At 39.9% G+C, this 12,460-nt stretch overlaps 1 protein-coding gene across 1 annotated transcript; it reads right to left on the bottom strand.

The window, feature by feature from the left end:
• Positions 1-4,332: 4,332 nt before the first annotated feature.
• On the bottom strand, positions 4,333-5,616 carry LOC138898918 (uncharacterized). The gene is made up of 2 exons (XM_070185027.1): positions 5,062-5,616; positions 4,333-4,437 (listed from the first exon to the last, which is right to left on the bottom strand). The coding sequence occupies exons 1-2, from the start codon at positions 5,614-5,616 to the stop codon at positions 4,333-4,335; spliced, it is 660 nt and encodes a 219-aa protein (XP_070041128.1).
• Positions 5,617-12,460: the final 6,844 nt, after the last annotated feature.

Here is a 12,460-nt window from a genome sequence, read left to right as displayed (position 1 = left end):
TAAAAAATATTCTCCTATTTTAAACCCAAATGCTCGAATGATTTATTTCTAATTTGTTGCAATGATTCCTTCGATACATGGAAAGATCTTTTCTACCATTAAGCCGAGCAATAATTATAATTTGCGGTACAAAATCTATAATTTTGTCTATATTATATAACTTATTTATTTATTTGTTTGTTTACCTTATACATCCTGTATATAATGAAAATTTATATATCGCACGAAATATAAGGTCATATATGTGTTATATGTATATTATAAACCATGCTTACTTATTTCCTTACATATGGTATAATTTACCATAAACCCCGTATGGTACAATAAAAATCTTAGGGATATCACAATGTATAATTAACATTAACGTGCAATCTTAGAATAAATTAGGTATGTTATTTGTAATATTCTATTTATTCACTTATTCTGTGCTTCATGTATATTTATCAATATATGTAGGATAAATAATGCCATTTATATATTTATTTGTATATTATATAAATTCTGAAAATATAAATATATATATATATATATATATATATATATATATATATAGATATATAGATATAAAAGAAAAAGTCATTTATACATGTGGTATATCATCTCTCGTAATCACCGTAGCCGGGTAAATCATCTTCTTCGTATCAAATTCTGCAACGCACCACTTACCTTAATCTGAGCCCCATAAACTAAAATATACAACAACAAAATAATATAACAGCTGATGACGTTAAAATCCACTACTAAAAAGTAAATGGACACAGTCGTATGCAATATAATTTACCCAACTATGAGTCGGTGTAACGACACGACCGGTCGTTTTGAGAATTAGCGCCCCGTTCGGTAGCTTAATGTATTATGATTAGCTTGTGTGGTAGAGTTCGGATTTCTGATGATTCGGGATCAATTTGGAAAAAGGATTCTTGTTTTAAAAATTGACCGGAGTTTGACTTTTGTATAAACGACTCAGAAATGGCATTTTGATGATTCAATAGCTTCGTATGGTGAATTTGGACTTAGGCGTGCTTCCGGATTTGGATTTGGAGGGCCGTAAGATAATTTGAAGCATTTTGACAAAAATTGGAAAGTTAAAGTTTTGGAAGGTTAAGAGGTTTGACCGGGAGTTGACTTTATCGATATGGGACTCGGATTGCGATTCCGAGAGTTAGATTAACTCCATTATGTCATTTGAGACTTGCATGCAAAATTTGACGTCATTCCGTATCGATTTGATATGTTTCGGCGCGAGTTGTAGAAGTTTAATGTTCATAAGTTCATTAAGTTCGATCTGAGGTGCGATTCGTAGTTTTGATGTTATTTGATGTGATTAGAGGCCTCAAGCAGGTCCGCATTATGTTTTGGGACTTATTTGTATGTTCGAACGGGGTCCCAAGGGGCTCGGGTGAGTTTCGGATAGGTTTGGATTGTGTTGCGCTCGTTTTTGATATTTTCACATCGTTTCTTCAAGCAGAAATGATACCACATTAAGAAAATGACCTCTAATTTCTGTTTTGATTGAAGTATTAGATCTGTATCGTAATTACGGAGCCATAACAAAAAGAATCGTCGAATTTGGATATCGTATGAGGGAGTTATGCTCATTTTTGTGTCGGAGAAGAGGGCTGGTGCTGGTGCTTCGCAGATGCGAAGTTGGCTCCGCATCTGTGACCCCGCAGGTGCGAAAAAATGGTCGGCAAATGCGGAAAATACAGCTGGAAGACTGCAGGTGCTGAGTTTTGGGCACGGAAGCGAAATTCCTTGTATATTAAAAAAATCAGACTGCGTTTATTTAGTATTTTGAGCATATCATGAGTTCTAGAGCTCCGATTGAGGTGATTTTTGTGGCGTTCTTCTTGTGTTTTTATGGGGGGTCAGTATCTAATTATAATATTTATATTTTAATATAATTACAGAAGTTATTTTTTAATTAATCCATATTTTGATTGGAGAATTGGGGATTTGTATCAAAAACTTTTCTAAAGAGAATAATTGGGTTTTTGAACATCGATTCAGAGTTGGAATTGGATGAAATTAGTATGGTTGGACTCGTAATCGAATAGATATTCGAAATTTATGAATTTTGTCGGGTTCCGAGGTACGGGCCCGAGATTGACTTTTGGGTTGACCTTTTTAGTTTTTGTTAAAGATTGAAACTTTATTATCGAGAATCGTTTTCTATGAGTTTTATTTATGATTTAAAGTTATTTTGGCTACATTTGAGCCGTCCGGAGGTTGTTTCACTCGAGAAGGTAATTTTAGAGTAACTGTCTAGCTTCTTTGAGATAAGTATCTTGCCTAACCTTGTGTGGGGGAACTACCCCTTAGGATTTGAGTCGTTTGTACTAATTATGTCATGTGAAGGCTGTGTACGTGAGGTGACAAGTACGTGCTCGGGCTTATTTGTAGAAATTTGACCGTTTAGGGCCTTAGGTTCTTATGTTCATTAGATATGAAGTTGTTTTATCATGCTAAATCCTCCACTTACTAAATTTACCCTTACATGTCATATTTGGAATTTATTTGATTCATGTTTTACCCTTGTTGCCAATTTAACCCTTTTGTGCCTTAATTAAATTTGTTGTTATCTCTTCCGTAATTGCTTAACCTTAATTGACGTTATTACTATCTCTTCCGTAATTGCTTGACCTTAATTGAAATTACTATTATCCCTTCTGTAATTGCTTGGTCTTAATTGAAGTTTGTTATTCCTTCCATTGTTGACGTATTCTTATTTAAAATCATTGATTCATGTTATCTCTCTTATCGTCGAATTGTACTTTTGTGGAATCATTGCTACACATTATCTCTTCCTTGTTGAGTTATCCTTGTTGAGACTATTATTCCCTGTTGTGTCTTTCTTTGTGAGCTCATTCTTCCGTCTCTTGGTGTTTTGAAGTTCTTGAGTTGATTAACTTGTCGTATTCTCATATTATTGTCGATGTTGCTATTGTATTCAATGTTGTTGAACTGAGGGCTATGTGTGGTTGTGATATTGAAATTGTTTTGAGGAAACGTTGTGACATGTGGGCACATATTGTGAAAATCTTTTATTTTAGTTGTTATGTTTTGGCACACGTGTTGTTGTTGAGAGAATTATTATTGAGTTTGCACGAGGTTTCTACCGTGCGGTTGATAGTATGGCACAAGATTTCTGTCGTGTGGTTGTTATTGTGGCACGAAGTTTCTGTCGTGCGGTTGTTATTGTGGCACGAGGTTTTTGCCGTGCGGTTGTTATTGTTGCACGAGGTTTCTGTCGTGCGGTTGTTATTGTTGCACGAAGTTTTTGCCGTGTGGTTGTTATTGTTGCACGAGGTTTTTGCGTGCGGTTGTTATTGTTCGCACGAGGTTTCTACTGTGCCGTTGTGATTCATTTTATGATTTGAGACTACGAGGCGGTACCTCTGTCACGCCCCAACCTCGGGAAGCGCGATCGGTGCTCAACCGAGTGAACCCGGCCGAGCAATCCTATTAGATACTATCTACCCAATTAACCCATGATAAAAAAAAAGACGCGATTTCATTAATTAGACAGAAGGAAATTCATATATACAACATTAATTCGTTTCAGTAACTATTTTGCCTTTAAGTCTCAAAATACATTGATTCTTATAGTCTGAGTGGAACAAGTGATCAAACACAACATATACTTGTTTAACATTCCCAACACCCATGTACAACCCACATAGTGTCTACAGAGCCTTTAAAGATACAAAAGAGAGTAAAGATGGTGCCGGCAACAAGGCCCCGGCTATACCTCAAAAGTGACCACAATATAAACAAAAGGTACAATACAAGACCCCAGAATGAAATGGGGCTCACCGAGTCCGCTGAGAAGAGGATGCAGCACTATCTGTGATCAACACTGTCGGCTATGTAACCACCTGCATCCATTTAAAGATGCAGCGCCCCCGACAAAAGGGACGTTAGTACCGTCGAATAGCACTAGTATGTAACGCTAAACACAAACTTAATAGAATGAATAATAATATAAGAGGAACAGTCAAGAATTCTATAAGGGCTTGAAATAATAGTAAAACAACAAGTTAAGGATCATATACATTTTCAGGACAATTTCCATATTATTAGGTTGGATTATATACATTTTCAAGACAATTCAAGACTCTTGTGGTCCGTGAATACCTCCACATGGACCCCATACAAATAGTAATGCCAAAGTTTCAATGCAAAAACTACCGCCACAAGTTCTAAGTCATGTGTTGGATAATTCTTTTCATGACTTTTGAGTTGCCTAGAAGCATATTCTATAACCTTGCCGTGTTGCATTAATACACACCCAAGCCCAATTCTTTAAGCATCGCAATATACCACAAACCCTTATGTACCCTCTGTCAGGGTCAACACCGGTGTCGTAGTCAATTTTGATTTCAACTCTTGGAAGCTCCTTTCATAAGTATCGGGCCACTGGAACTTAACTGCCTTCTGAGTCAATTTAGTCAACAGAGAGGCAAGAGTAGAGAACGCCTCCACAAACTTCCTGTAATACCCTGCTAAGCCCAAGAAACTGCGAATCTCGGTTGGCTTTGTAGGTCTAGGCCAATTCTTTATTGCTGAAATCTTTTGAGGATCAACCTTGATTCCTTCTCTAGAGACAACATGACCCAAGAATGTGACAGATTTGAGCCAAAATTCTCACTTTGAAAACTTTGCATACAATTGGTGCTGATGAAGAGTCTGCAAAAATACCCTGAGATGATCGGCATGGTCCTCCCAACCTCGTGAATACACAAGAATATCATCAATGAACACTATCACAAAGGAGTCGAGGAAAGGCTTGAAAACCCGATTAATAAGATCCATAAAAGCTGTCGGGGCATTTGTTAGCCCAAAAGACATTATTAGAAATTCAAAGTGCCCATACCGGGTTCTAAAAGTTGTTTTCGGAATAACCTGTTCCCTGATCTTCAATTGGTGGTATTCGGATCGTAAATCAATTTTGGAGAAGTATCTTGCACCCTGTAACTGATCGAAAAAATCACTTATTCTTGGTAGTGGGTATTTGTTTTTGATTGTGACTTTGTTGAGCTGCCGGTAGTCAATACACACCCTCAGTGATCCATCTTTCTTCCTCACAAAGAGAACTGGTGTGCCCCATGGCGACACACTCGGTAGGATGAAACCCTTCTCTAACAAATCCTTCAATTGTTCCTTTAGTTCCTTCAATTCTATTGGTGCCATCCTATAGGGTGGAATGGATATAGGATGCGTGTCTGGCATCACATCAATCCCAAAATCAATCTCCCTGTCTGGCAGAATACCAGGTAGCTCATCAAGAAAGACCTTCAGAAATTCATTCATAACTGGCACAGATTCGAATGTAGGTGCCTCAGCAGTGGTGTCCATAACCCAAACCAAATGATAGATACACCCCTTGTTAATCATTTTTGTAGCCTTAAGGTAAGAAATAAACCTACCTTTTGGTATCACATTAACCCCCTTCCACTCAACAACTGGCTCATTAAGAAATTCAAACCTCACAGTTCTAGTTCGACAGTCGAGTTTAGCAAAACATGAATAAAGCCAATCCATTCCCATAATTACATCAAAATCAACCATCCCCAATTCATTGAAATCGGTCACAGTGTCCCGACCACGCGCCATGACAACACAACCCCTATAAACTCATACAGCCACAATAAACTCGCCAACCGGAGTAGATACAGAGAACGGCTCAAGAAGTTATTCCGATTCTATCCCAAATTCCATAGCAACATAAGGGGTAACATAGGACAAGGTGGAACCGAGATCAATAAGAGCATATATATCATGAGTTTGGATGGTCAATATACCTGTGACAACATCTGGAGAAGCCTCTACATTCTGGCGACCGCTCATAGCATAGAAACGGTTGGATCCTCATGAACTCTGCGTGCCACCCCTAGCTGCGCCACGCCCTGTGGGTCCTAGAGTTCCTCGAGCTGGAAGGGGTGCTGAAGGTGCAGCATCTACAGAACTAGATGGTTGTGTTATGCCCCTGCCCGCACCCTGGCGGGATGAATGACACTCCCTCTGAATATGACCCCTCAATCCGCACCTGTAACATCGTCCATATAGCAGATCCCCAAGTGCATCCTCCCACACCTGGGGCATGGGGGCCTCCGCTGCTGCGGGAATCTCCCTCCCGATCGACTATGATGGTAGGGTCCCCTGCTACCCTTATTGGGCCTGAAGCGACTCCCTTACTGCTGACTGTGCCCCGCTAGCGGTGCACTGGCTGAAGACTGAGCATGAGACTTGGTTGGACCTGATGACCCTCCCCTGAAATCTGATCTTCCCCCACCAAATGACTCCCCAGAATTTCCCGCGGACCGGGCCTTGTTGGTACCCTCTCGCTCCCTTCTGTTCTTCAACTTACGATCATCTGTAGCTTGAGCAAATGCTAACCATCTTCCCATAGTTTATGTCTGAATTCAAGGCATTTGTAGTGGCCTCATTGATAACCAAGTGGCTAAGGCCATGCACAAACCGGCGCACTCTAGCATATTTTGGCAGGCACGTGAACTCCATGTCATACTCCCACACACTCCTACTCCCTTTCTTAATATTCTCAAACTCTGCGGCACGGGCTGCCCTAGTCTCGGCAGGCAATACATGGTCTATAAAGGCATCAGGAAACTCATTCCATCTTGCTGGAGGGATCCCCTCCTCCCGAGAGTCCTCCCACAGCTCAAACTATGAATATACCACCCCCTTCAGACGGTAGGCGGCCAACTCCACTCCCTCTGTCTCAGTAGCGCGCATTACTCGGAGAGTCTTATGCATCTCATCAATGAAGTCCTGTGGGTCCTCCTCAGGATTAGCACTCGTGAACAGCGGAGGATCCAACTGCGGAAATCTGTTCACTCTAGAACTAGTAGAATCCCCTTGTAGGATAGAAGAAGTAGGTGCAACATTTGATCGCTAGGCTTGAGAAGCCACTATCTGTGTCAACATCTGAATAGCTCCCCTACGATCCCCATCAGAAATACCAGAACCGGAAGCTGGGGCTGGAGGTGGAATCGGAATATCAGGTGGAGGAACCGTCGCACCTTCAGTAGGTGTAGGAACTGGTGTGGCATGGGCTAGTGTAGTAGAATCTGGTAGTGTAGCAGTCGGGGGATTATCCTCACCCCTCGGGTGTATCATCAAATAAAGGGTCAATTGCCACTCCTAAGGCGGCATTGGCTCCTTGGCCAGTTCTTGCACTCTTCTTAGGTGCCATATACTGAAAGTTAAAGGAATGCACGAGTTAGAGGAGGAACAGTTGCACATTTAGTTTCATCGCACGATCCAGAATATCAAAGAAGGGTATTGTTCCTTAATGTCCAAGTATCCTCCAACTTATAGATATGGTCAACAACACACCGATAAGAAGGACTCTACCAGACATGGCTCAGAGACATCCTAGGACACTTTAAAACATTAGGCTCTGATACTAATTTTGTCTCGCCCCAACCTCGGGAGGCGCAACCGGTGCTTAACCGATTGAACCCAGCCGAGCAAGCATGTTATATACTATCTACCCAATTAACCCATAATCAAGAAAAGATGTTATTTCATTAATTAGACAAAAGAAAGTTCATACATACAACATTAATCCGTTCCAGTAGCTATTTCGCCTTTAAGTCTCAAAATACATCGATTCTTATAGTCTTAGTGGAACAAGTGATCAAACACAACATATACTTGTTTAACATTCCCAACACCCATATACAACCCACATAGTACCTACGGAGCCTCTAAAGATATAAAAGAGAGTAAAGATGGTGCCGGCAACAAGGCCCCGGCTATACCTCAAAAGTGACCACAATATAAACAAAAGGTACAATACAAGACCCCGGAATGAAATGGGGCTCACCGAGTCCGCTAGGAAGAGGATGCAGCACTATCTGTGATCAACACTGTCTGCTATGTAACCACCTGCATCTATTTAAAGATGCAGCACCCCCGGCAAAAAGGACGTTAGTACCGTCGAATAGCACTAGTATGTAAAGTTAAACACCAACTCAATAGAATGAATAATAATACAAGAGGAACAGTAAAGAATTCAATAAGGGCTTCAAATAATAGTAAAACAACAAGTTAAGGATCATATATATTTTCAAGACAATTTCCATATTATTAGGTTGGGTGACCTTTATTATCGATATTCCACAATTCACAATACCTCTGTATTCTTACACGGAGTCCGATCTCGGCCCGATCGGCTAGGTCATCTCATTTGATACATTACCACAATTTTGTTATAATTTCCAGCATAGTGCCACCATGTGTGTGGCATGGCGTCCGATCATGGCCCGATCTGCTAGGCCATCTCATTTGAAACATCAACCATTTTCACAATCTCATCCATAATACCACAATGTTCTTACTCGAAGTCCGATCTCGGCCCGATCGGCCAGGCCATCTCATTTGAGATATCACCCATATTCAATCGGTCATCTCAACTCATATTTCTTTTCCATACTTCCAATACAATGGCACGAGTGGCCCCATTTATGAAGTTATTCTTAGCGCTGGGCGGTATTTCATAATCCAAGTTCTTTTCCACATCCCAACATTATTATTATCAACAACAATAAGGCTTCACATTCAAGACGTTAAATTCACATATGAGCAATTTCTGGGAGTCTTAGGCACAGAGAGGCTTTTCATACAATTTGGCATAACAACCTTTATTTCAATCTTGACATGAAGTCTCAACATTTCTAACACATATTCCACATTTTTGAACACATCCTCAAATAACAAGATAACATGACAAAGCATTTAGAATAAATATTGAACTTACATCCTTCAACACAAACACATTAGGAATAGCCAATTCAATAATGATCAAGGACCTACTCCAATTACCTGAACACCGTGGGATTTGATTCTAAGAAGAAGGGGGTTAAGACAACATACCTCAATTGAGCCTCTCAAACTCTAAAATGATCCAGAATTCTTAGAAACTTCAATCTATTTTAGAAATATAACAAGTTGGACCAAAATTAGGAAGATAGTCATGATTCTAGCTCATTTGAGCATATTATCAAACACTAGGTGTGCATCAATGTTTTAAGGCTCTTTTTGCGAAAGATTCTATCATTCCCCAACCCATTCTTTATCATTTTTAGTTCACAATCTTCCCACATACTACTAGGATACATGCATGCAAGGTAAGCACTCTCATCCCCATGAATTACCTTACTAATGGCCCATTCTAGTTACATTTTGAAGTTAAGAGTTTGGTTGATAGAATCTTACCTCTTAGGAAGAAGACCTAGGTGCCTCTCTTGATAATCTTCAAGATTTTAAGTGAGAATTGAAGAGCAATGTGATGAATATCACTTCTCCCTCTAGGAACCTCTCTCTCACTCTAAAAATATTGGAAAAGGTGATCAAAATGGTCCATAGGATGTGTTTTAACGAAATAGGGTCGGGTTTAAGAACCCCAAAATTGAAGCTCCAGAACAGGTTCTGCGGTCGCATATATGACCGCATAGTGGTTATGCGGTCCACAAAATGACCGCAAAAATGGGGGGGCCAAAACTAGAAGGAAACTGATATGGTCTGCGGTCACTATGCGGCCCGCATACCTGTTCTGCGATCGCATAACGCACCGCAAAACGTGTCTGTGATCGCATAGTGCACCGCAGAACCTCTCTCCGAAATATCCCAATGTAGGATATGCGACAAGAATGCAGCCCGCAAAATGTTTATGTGGTCGCATAATGGCCGCGAAATTGGACATCAACAATGCCCCAGAAATCTGCCCCACTCTGCGACCAGTCTGCGGTCCGCAGAGTGGTTCTGCAGCCATAGAATGGGCCACAGAAATGCGTACTTCAGCCCAACATTTTCCTTTAACTCCCAGCGCACTGTTAAATTCAAAAGGTCTGAATCGCAGCGAGGAAGCTCGCCGGGAAGAATTTCTACTACTATTAACATCTACGCCTACTTTGGCACCACGGAATCCGGATTTTTAGGAAACATTTTACGGGGCCTTACAACCTCAGGATGGCTCGGTTGTCATTTCTCCTTTTTATGTGCACTTGTATTTGATTGTTGTTTTCCTTAGCATACTGCTAATTCTTTTCCTCCGTTTTGCTCTATTTGCTTAGTTCTAGGTAGCTAATCTTGTTGTGCTTGTCGTTATGTCCACTTCATTGCTGTCTTATTTACACTGCATATTTCGTGGTGATCGTTTATTATGTGACATTCCTTATCTATACTCTTAATTGTAGACTTGAATTATGGTTGAACACTTGCACAATCATACATGTAGATGAATCGCCCATATCGATTTAAGTAGATGAGTCATGACGTTATTGATCATTACATGTACTCTTGTCCACTTGCCTTCTGTGTGAGAGTTATCCTCTTTGCATGTGAGTCGTCCATGCGGTTATGGATTGAAATGTGGGCACAAGGTTCCAAGTGATTAGGGTTCCAGAATTGAGACCCGTGAGTTGTGATTATGAGGTTCGGTACCTCATGGAAATGCTTGAACAAATCTGGTGTGAAAGCGGTTGTTATTATTGAGTTGTTGCTGGTTTTCTTTTATTTGGTTTCACTTACGTAGATTGTGTTTAGTTTACTCTACAACATTATTACCTAACTGTTTCCTGTTAAATATTGTTGTTATTAGTGTATCATTGCAAGTATTAGTTTGTGTTTCTTATCCTGCTTAGCTTTATATTAATATTGTTTCCTCTATTAGTTCACCTTCACACTTGTTCAGGTTGTTTAGTCCAGTAGGTGTCTTGGTTGTCCCTCGTCACTACTTCACCGAGGTTAGTCTTGATACTTACTAGGTACCACTGTGGTGTACTCATACTACGCTTTCTGTACAATTTTGTGCAGATCCAGGTGCCTCCGTTGTTATTGATTATTAGTTGGTTGGTCGAGCATTGCTGTGGAGACTCAAGGTAAACCTGCCGCCGCATTCGCAGGCCTCAAAGTCACTTTCTGATATTTTTCTTGTACTGTTTAATTCGATTCCGAACAATTGTATTTATTGATCTTTTAGCAAACTTAGTAGAGCCTATGACTTGTACTACCGGTTTTGGAAATTGTAAGTTGTGTATAAAGATTTCTATTTCATATTCATCATTTGATGGTTGAATTCTTCTATTAATTTAGTAAGTGTTAGGCTTACCTAGTCTTAGAGACTAGATGCCGTCACAATATCCTACGGAGGGAAATTGGGGTCGTGACAGTCGGAGTCGAATCCCACAGAGAAACGTATGTAGGCGATTAGGCGTGTAAGAGAATTATCACTTATTATGCTAAGCCAAACGCTTAGAAAGGGTTTGAGAAAATATTTATCTCTAAATGCGAAAATATAAAATAAACTAGAAAGCAAGTAAAATGATTAATGGCTACAAGCATGGATGCAATAGAAATTACGCTCATGTAAAGATCCAATGTATTTCACGATTTTACAAATATGAGTGAGTTTATGTTAGTTAGCCTCGGGTAATAATTCTCTATTAGCTTCTTCTGAAGACTAACAAGACTTCCTAATTGAATTATCCCTAAAACAATTAAGAGATTAAGCACACCCGAATATCGCTACAAGTAGTTCAATCCTATCCCTAGGTAGAATATATAAAGTGAGGGTTAATGCCTTAAGTTCTTGTTAATTAATCTTTCCCAACCCCAAATTATCTGTTCCAAAATTAATTCAAAGTTAATGGGCGAGTCCTAGGGTTAGCTAATCCCTTTGGAGATATTAAAGAACAAGAATAATTAAAGAAACAATAACTCACTTCATAATAAATAAAAATCGTTCAATACATAATCACAACAAGATATTTAATCCACACTTTAAATATGAATATTCTCATAAACAATATTTAAGTATTGAAAAAAATACTACACACTTAGATATTAAATAGAAATCAAGAAAATAAAGAAATGAACATAAATGGGTATGAAATTCTCAACCAAAAGCTTCAAATCTTCAAGACCCAAGTGTGTGTGCAAGAACCCTAGGTTCCAAACTTGTCTTCTCTAGTCAAGAGACTCAAAACTAATTCCAAGATCGGCCAAAGATTTGCCAAAGATATGTTTCCAATAAGCTAGGTCGTGTATTTGTGGGTTCGGAATGGAGAAAATATGAATTGCCAAGTCTGTCAAGAGCTGGAACCCATTGACCGAACCTGCGGAAGGATCATCGCAGGTGAGGATCCGTAAATGCGGAATGCTGCACGCAGATGCGATGATGAAGATATTTGCATTTTCGCAGAATCGGGCCATGAAGTGCAGAAGCGCGTACACAGGAGTGGACTGCTTCTCACAGAAGCGCTTTTGCAGATGCGAATGAGCCACCGTAGATGCGATCCCAGTGAAGACTGGCTACTCCGCATATGCGAGTCCGCAGATGCGGTAATTCTCCCGCATGTGCGAGACCACTGGGAGTGGTTTATCACTTGTATAGCCATTTTTGCTCAATTCCATTCCATTTAATCTCAACTCT

Source organism: Nicotiana tomentosiformis, chromosome 9, assembly GCF_000390325.3.
Source record: "Nicotiana tomentosiformis chromosome 9, ASM39032v3, whole genome shotgun sequence".
In the NCBI taxonomy this organism is placed as follows: domain Eukaryota; kingdom Viridiplantae; phylum Streptophyta; class Magnoliopsida; order Solanales; family Solanaceae; genus Nicotiana; species Nicotiana tomentosiformis.
This window is presented reverse-complemented; position numbering and strand designations above follow the sequence as displayed.

Bases quoted from the DNA above. Each gene is read 5' to 3' on its own strand.
- LOC138898918 (XM_070185027.1), bottom strand. From the start codon at position 5,616: ATGGCGCGTGGTCGGGACACTGTGACCGATTTCAATGAATTGGGGATG. The intron at 4,438-5,061 runs GTGTGTATTGAC...AAATTGACTCAG, and splicing joins AGAAAGATGGATCACTGAGG to AAGGCAGTTAAGTTCCAGTG.